We start from the raw sequence: 8241 nt of genomic DNA on the forward strand, positions 1-8241 counted from the left end.
TGTGTCAGAGGCAATGAGATTGGCACAGGATAGAGCAGGGTTTAGGGCTGTTGTACATAGGGTTGCTATGAGTCGCAAGCGACTCGACGGCACATAACAACAACAACAACAAGTAGAGAAATGTATCCTAAGTTTACATTGCTTATTTTTTTAATTGAGATTTTAATGAAAGTTTATAGAGAACTTGAATATCCAATCATTGTTGCACATTTTCCTCCCTGACCATCACCCCCAAGTTTGCTTTTCTCTTTGAGAGAGAGAGACACTTCAAGTGTGTGTGTGTGTCTTCCAGTTCAAACAAATCAGCCATTGGAAGCCCTGTGGAACACAGTTCTACTCTATAACATATGCAGTCACGATCAGCTAGAGTGAGGTTGGTGGCACCTGGTTTACAATTGCTTCTTAATCTTACTTGTAAGCATTCATCCTGCTCCTGTCCCAGTGCTCAATGGTACCTGTCTTAACTCATTTCTGAGATTTCTGAGCCTTTTTAAAATGGTCCTTAATGTTAAAATTAAGGAGCCTGATGGCTTGCTTGGTGTATTACATGTTGTGCCAATAACTGAAAGGTTAGATGTTCGAATCCATGGATTGCTCTCTGGGAGAAAGAGGGGAGCCTTAGGAACTTGAGGGAGGAACTTTAGAAGTCAGAACCAACTCAAGCAGACTCAAGTGAGAAATTAATTTGCTTTTTTTACTTTTCCCATTTTGGATTCTGTTTTCTTTCTTTCTTTCCTCCTTCCCTCCTTCCTTCTTTTCTTCTTTTGGTGTACCGTCGAGTCAGATCTGACTGGCACAGAAGGAGATTACCCCTCCTGCTCCAACAGAACATCTGGTGGATTCGAACCTCATACCTTTGGGGTTGTAGCACAGCTTCTTGCCACTAGGCTACCAGAGCTCCCTTGGATTCTGTTTTCCAAGTTCCCCCAAAGGCAGTAAAGACCTATACCTAAAATAGTGGTTCTCAAAGTTTAGCATCCATCAGAATTCTTATTGCTTTATCTAGAAACCTAAGAATCATGTTTAGCCTTTCTTATTCTTACATACCTCATGCCTAACCCATCAGTATATCTTACTGCCTTTTCTTTGAGATTATAATCAGAGTCTAGTTCCTCACCGCATGCAGAGCTGTCCCTCCAGTCCGAGGCACCATCATTGCTCTCCTGTGATCTATTACCACCATGATCTCATACAACTCTGCTCCTCACACAACTCTGCTCTTCACACAGCAGCTAAAATGACCTTTTCATGTTCTAAAACTCTCCTGAAGCCTTTTATCATACTTACAATGAATTACAAAGTACAAATCTAGGCCTGTGAAGTCATGTATAGGGTGCTACCAGATACTCTCCAGTGTCATCTCCTAACACTTTCCCCTCTTCCATGATGTTCTTTCTCACCACACTGGCCTCTTTGCAGTTCCCTGAAGTGCATTCCTACTCCTCTAAAGATATCCTCAAGACTTATTCTCTGCATTTACTCAGGCCTCAAATGCCAGTTTATCTGAGGGAGCTCTGGTGGCCTAGTGGTAAGGAGCTGCACTGCAGTCCCAAAGAATATTCTCTGACTACTCACTATAAAATAGCAGATGTCTCCTTTCTTCCCATTACTTTTTATCCCTCTTTATGTTCCTGTATAGCACTTATCACTGTCTATTACTTGTATGTTGGTTTGCTTATTGTCAGTCTGTCACTACTAAGCTGCAAATTGGACATTGTTCACTGTCAATATCCCTAGACCTAGAAAAGAACACAAAGAATGAAATTGATAAGCATATGTCAAATGAAAGAATGAGGGTAGAAATATTGTAATGTGGTTGTCTTATATCTAATACTGCTATAACAGAGATACCAAAAGTAGATGGCTTTATCAAACAGAAGTTTATTCTTAGTTTAGGAGGCTAGAAGTCTGGGTTCATGACTGGGGATGGCCCTGTCTCTGTTGGTGTAGACGCTTGTTCTCTTTAGTGTCTGTGTTCCTGGTGTTTCCAGGAGACCTTCTTCTGCTTTCCCAGTGTCACAGAGTTTCATTGAGCAACGGCCTGGTTCTAGAAGGACTTTTGCTGTTGTTGGATGCCATTGAATCAACTACAACTCATAGTGACCCCATGAGCAGTGGATCTGAACTTTGCCCTGTCCTGTGCTGTCCTCATCGTCTGTTAGACTTGAACCCATTATTACATTGTGTTAGTCCATCTTGTTGAGTGTCTTCTTTTCCTTCATTGACTCTCTACCTTTTCCAAAGCATGATGTCCTTCTCCAAGGACCTACTTCTCTTAACAACATGTCCAAAATATGTGAGATGAAGCTTCATCATCTTTGCCTCCAAGACACATCCTGGATGCACTGTCTCCAAGACAGATTTATTTGTTCTCTTGGAAGTCCATAGGATAATCAATACTCTTCTCCAACATCACAATTCCAAGTTCTTCTATCCTCCTTATTCATTGTCCAACTTTCAGATGTACAACAAATAATTGAAAAGGCCATGGCTTGAATCAGATGTATCTTAATTTTTAAACTGACATCATTGCTCCTTAACACCCTAGAGAGCATATTTACCCAATACATCTTTTGATTCCAAAAGACTCCTGGATATTATTTCTTGGTGATAGATAGTAGGAGTCCCTGCTTTAACTCAGTTTCCTCCTCTTTTATCTCTAGTGAAATGAAATGTATCACTGGCAACACCCGAGGGCTGAGATTGGATTAGGGAGTGTTGCATTCTACCCTTAACCCTCCTATACTTTTTGGTTTATTAGGATCATGGGGATGATCACATAGCGTCTGCATTATTAATACATACGTATATTTTGAGGGAGCATCCACTTCCAAAATAGCTGCCCTCCGAAAACTATGAATGTGGAGAAATAGTGAAAGTTATACAACTGTTCAGGTCTTTTAATTATAGGGTCACTATGAGTCATCTACGACTTGACGTCACTTAAAAACAACAACTGGTGGCCTAGTGGCAAGTAGCTGCTCTAGAGTCTTAAATGCACATGGTTCAAAGCCACCAGATGATCTGCAGAAGAAAGATGGTCAGTCTCCTCCTGTTTGATTAACTGCCTCTGAAAACCCGCTGGAGGGTTAGCTATGGTTTGGTCCCGTCTCCGGTACACAGCAACAACATATATTTTGAGAGTACACAAGTCAATCCAGGGCAGTGGTAAAGGATGACTTGGCTTGATTGTAAGAGGTACTGTTTTATTTACAGTTTTGGAGAAGAGGCTGTGAACTGAGACCTGGGTAAAAGGAGGGTTGTTGTTTTTTTGTTTTGTTTTGTTTTGGTTTTTTGCTTTGCTATGTAATTGTCCTTTTATTTATCTTAAAAGTTATTTATGTTCACAGTTTTAAAAAAATCTGCTCGCACAATCTGGATACCTTTTTGGAATCCTACCTCATCCTGCTCCCACAGATAATTCACTTTTTTGAGTCTTTTTCCTTCTAATCCTTTATTGCTATATATTACTAATTAGTCTTTGTAAAGATTATTACATCATTTACAACTGAAGATACTTAAATATCTGTTTGTAGTTTCTGTTGTTTGACTTCTTTTCTTGACTAAAATACTTTCCTGCATGTTTTAAAATCTTGATTTATTCCCTAAGAAATCGCATCATTGTGTTCTGGATCTCTTGATGGAGTTGAATACTCAAGACGAAAGGAAAAGGGATTTTTGAAGATGACTGTGCCAAAGACACTTGCTTTCTGCTATCTGTCATTGCTTTGGCAGAGAGAAACAATTACTCTTTCAGATCTTTTGAGGTAAGCTGGTTCACTAGTAGGATAATGTTTTTGCTGATTGTGTGAATTAAGGGTAAACCTTTGAATATTTTTAATTTTACAACAAAGAGGGGATTGAAATAATTGATAACCTGAGTTCTGAAATGTAATCCCTTTTTGGACTAGTAATTTATTTTTTCTGTGTTTGTTTCCTAATGATAGAGTGGAAATACTGCTCTAGTGGTAATCCAAATTCAAACCCATCAGCTGTTCCATGGGAGAAGGATGGTTAATCTCCTACTGTGCATTTTGTTGTTTTGTACTGTCAAGGCAGAACCATCCCGTAGCTGACCCTCCAGTAGGTTTTCAGAGGTAGTAAATTGCACAGGAGGAGATGGCAGTTCTTCTCCCTCAGAATAGCTTAGTGGATTTGAACCATGTGCAGTTAGGATTATAGCACAGTTTCTTACCAGTAGAGCTCCCTGTGCAATTTACTGCATCTGAAAACCTACTAGAAGGTCAGCTATGGGTCAGTTCCAACTCACTGGTACTCAGCAAAATAGTGTGGGTAAGCAAAAGGTCATTAAAAAATGTGAATAAAGTACTTTGAAGATGAAAAGTAACATTTAAGTACCTAAGTAATAATGTTGTTATGTAGCATCTAGTCAACTACAACTCGTAACAACCCTACAAACAACAGATCTGAACCTTGCCTTATCTATCCTATACCATATTCACGATCTCCACATGCTCAAGTCCTTTATTAGTTACTGTGTCGTCTTGTTTTATTGAGCTTTTCTCTCGACTCTCCACCTTTCCCAGCAAGATGTCTTTTTCCACAGACTGGCCCCTCCTTATAATATGCCCTCCAAAACTCTCTTCATTGCCATTGAGTTGGAACCAACTCATAGCTGACTCTAGTGAGTTTTCAGAAGGTATAGATAGCAGGGGAGGCGATTGCATGTCTTCTATGGACAGCTGGTGGGTTTGAACCAACTTGCCTTTGGTTCAAAGAGAGTGTGTGTGTGTGTGTGTGTGTGTGTGTGTGTGTGTGTGATACTACTATAGTAATACTATCATGTATTTTTCCTTTCTAAGAGAAGAGATGAATAGCTGATCATTTTTAAAAAGTGGTTGTTATTATTAGTATAGTTAAACAAAAGCATTATTGGTGTGGTAAGAACTAACATAGAGGTTATCTATGTTTAAAAAAATAAAACTCTTGGAAGAACTTATTAGATGACATTTATATTTAAAGAAACTCAGTGAGTTCTTATGGTTAATGTATAATATGCCATTATGTAAAAAAATGTTTAATTTAATGGAAGATTGCCAAAATTACTAAAATATTAATTTTGTGAGTAGAGAGTTTAAGCACATAGATTCAGAACTTTACTGAGTAAAATCCTGGTTCACTTATGTGTTACATTATCTTAGTAATATTATTTCCTGCTGCCCCTCTTTTAGTAAAATAGGATATTATAGTCAATCAGCCAAAAGCGTATAACTAGTAAATATGTATATGGACAGCCTCAAAACATATGAAACAAACTCTGAACAGAGCTAAAAAGAGAAATAGTTTTGCAATAAAAGTAGGAGACCTTAACATACCACTTTCAGTGATGGGCAGAACAATTAGAAAGGAGAAGATTACAGAAAATCTAAGTAATACAATGAACCAAGTTGAGCTCGTAGGCACACAGACCACACGACCCAGCATTATATATGTTCTTCCCCACCACACGTGGATCATTCTCCAGAATAGACTGTATTTAAGCCACAGAAGAAACTTTAGTACATTCAAAACCATCAAAATACATAAAAATATCTTCTCTGATGGTAATGTAATAAAACTAGAAATCCATAACAAAGAACACATACAAAATTAAATACCTGGAAACTGAATAACTCTTTAATTTAGAACTACTAGGTAAGAATTTAAGAATAAAATTCCTAAGAGTTCTGGTGGCCTAGTGCCAAGAAGTTGTGCTGCAACCATAAAGCCTTGCAGTTTGGATACAGCAGATGCTCCACTGGAGAAGGAGGGGCAATATCACCTCCTGTGCCACTTGGATTTGATTTGATGGCCCAAAACAAGTAAATAAATAAAATTCCTACAAAACAAATAGCGTTCTGAAATCTTTGGAGCACCACAAATAACCCTACAACTGAAACAAACAGAATAGGAGCAGAAGTCCACAGTCACCAGAAGAAAAGAAATTAAATAAGTGATTGTATACAAAAAAATAATACTTAGAATCCCCTAGACTGGAAGTAGGATTTTTGAGAGGATCAATAAAATTGGCAAACACTGGCCAGATTGAGATGGGATAAAATGGTAATATACCAGTCACCAAAATAAAAGAGGAGATGGATGACATTTTAACAAAATCAGTTGAGAGAAAAAAGATCATAACATATTTATAAAAAAATAATACTGAAAAAATATTTGAAAACCTAGGAGAAATCATTTTCTGAAGCTTTGTCTGACACACGTTGGGCATGTTGCAAGGAGGGACCTGCCCTTGGAGAGGAACATCATGCTTTGAAAGGGTGGAGGGACAGTGCAGCAGAGGAAGACCTTGGATGAGACAAATTGGCTGGGGTAATGGGGGATAGCTATGTCAGAGACAATGAAGTTGGCTCATGATAGAGCAGGGTTCAGAGCTATTGTACATAGGGTCACCCTGAGTTGCAAGTGACTTGACGGCACATAAAACAACAACAAAAACAACAAAAGAAATGGACCAATTTATAGAAACAAACGCCTTACCTAAAATAATAGACTCATAACAAAAGAAAAAAATCAAAGAAGTTATAAAAAACAAAACAAAACCCCTCCCAGCATAAAAACTTTAGTCCAGATGACTTCACTGGATAATTCTACCCAATGTTTGTATTGCTGTTGTTATGTGCCATCGAGTCTCCTTGCAACTCATAATGACTCTGTGTACAACAGCCCTAAACCCTGCCCAATCCTGTGCCAATCTCACTGTCTCTGACACACCTACCCCCATTACCCCAAGGACTGGTCTCTCCTTGCAGCATGCCCAAAGTATGTCAGATGAAACTTCAGAATCCTTGCTGCCAAGAAGCAGCCTGACTTCACCCTTTCTAGGATCAAAATGTACGTTTTCTTAGCAGTCCGTGGTTCATTCAATACTCTTCTCCAACACCACAGCTCAAAGACGTCAATTCTTCTTCTGTCCTCCCTAATCCTTGTCCATCTCTCTGACACATAGCAAATGATTGCAGAGACCATGGCCTGTATCAGGCACACCTTAGTCTCCAGACTGACATCATTGCACTTCAACTACTTTGGAGCCTTTCCCAATGCAATACGTCTTGTAATTTCCTGGCTGCTGGTGCCAAGAATGTTGACTGTGTAGCCAAGCAATCTAAAGCTGTGAACAATCTCAATCTCTTCACCATCCATCCTGATGCTGCCAATTGGTCCAGTGGTAAGAATCTTCGTCTTCTTGATATTGAGCCTCAATCCATATTGAAGGCTGCAGTCCTTGACCCTCTGCAGCAAGTACTTCAGGTCCTCCTCAGTTTCAGCAAGAAGAGTTGTGTTATCTGCATAACACAGACCTTATGTCAACACTTCTCCTCATACAGCCCTTCCTCCCAGATAATCTGTTCTGCATATAGGTTGAAAAGGTTTGGAGATAAGACACATCACTGGCATACGCCCTTCCCAATTTTGAACCATTCAGTGTTTCCTTCTGTTCTGATGATTGCCTCCTGGTCCAAGTATAGGTAATATATTAGCACAATCAAGTGTTCTGGGATTCCCATTCATCTCAGAGTCAGCCACAGTGTGTTATGATTCACACAGTCAAACGCCTTTGCATAATCAATGAAACACAGACATTCATTCCTCTGGTATTCCCTGCTTTCAGCCAAGATTCATCTAATATTAGCTATACTATCCCTAGTACCACGACCCCTTCTAAGCCCAATGTTTGTAGAAAAGTTTATACTAATTCCCTTCAAACTATTCTAGAAAAGGGGGAAAACACCATCTGATCATCTCAAGTGAACCAGAAAAAGCATTTGATAAAGCACAACTGCATAAAGATTGAAAAGGTATAGAGACAGGTTATCTGGGAGGCTGGACTCTATGAGGAGGGATGTGGCATCAGGATTGGAGGAAGAATCATCAACAGTCTGCATTATACAGATGACACAACCCTGCTTGCTAAAACTGAGGAGGACCTAAAGCAATTGCTGTGGAAGGTCAGGGACTGCAGTCTTCAGTATGGATTGAGACTCAATATCAAGAAAACAAAAATTCTCACCACTGGGCTGATTGGCAGCATTATAATGGATGGTGAAGAGGTTGAGATTGTTCACAGTTTTGGTTTGCTTGGCTCCACAGTCAACACTCTTGGCACCAGCAGCCAGGAAATTAAAAGACGTGTTGCGATTGGAGAGTCTGTGGTTAGAGCCCTCTTTAAAGTGCTGAAGTGCAAAGATGTCAGTCTGGAGACTAAGGTGTGCCTGATACTTC

The 8241-nt window shown here is 39.4% G+C and overlaps 1 protein-coding gene across 1 annotated transcript in view; it reads left to right on the plus strand.

Moving 5' to 3' along the window:
* The window catches only part of TAF1B (TATA box binding protein (TBP)-associated factor, RNA polymerase I, B, 63kDa), a 129276-nt gene that overhangs the window by 41193 nt on the left and 79842 nt on the right, over positions 1-8241 (plus strand). Inside the window, exon 7 of the mRNA XM_006898215.1 lies at positions 3611-3767. Coding sequence (XP_006898277.1) covers positions 3611-3767 — 157 coding nt within the window. The remainder of the gene's footprint in view (positions 1-3610; positions 3768-8241) is intronic.

Source organism: Elephantulus edwardii, unplaced genomic scaffold, assembly GCF_000299155.1.
Source record: "Elephantulus edwardii isolate Elephantulus edwardi_28Jun2011 unplaced genomic scaffold, EleEdw1.0 scaffold00223, whole genome shotgun sequence".
In the NCBI taxonomy this organism is placed as follows: Eukaryota; Metazoa; Chordata; class Mammalia; order Macroscelidea; family Macroscelididae; genus Elephantulus; species Elephantulus edwardii.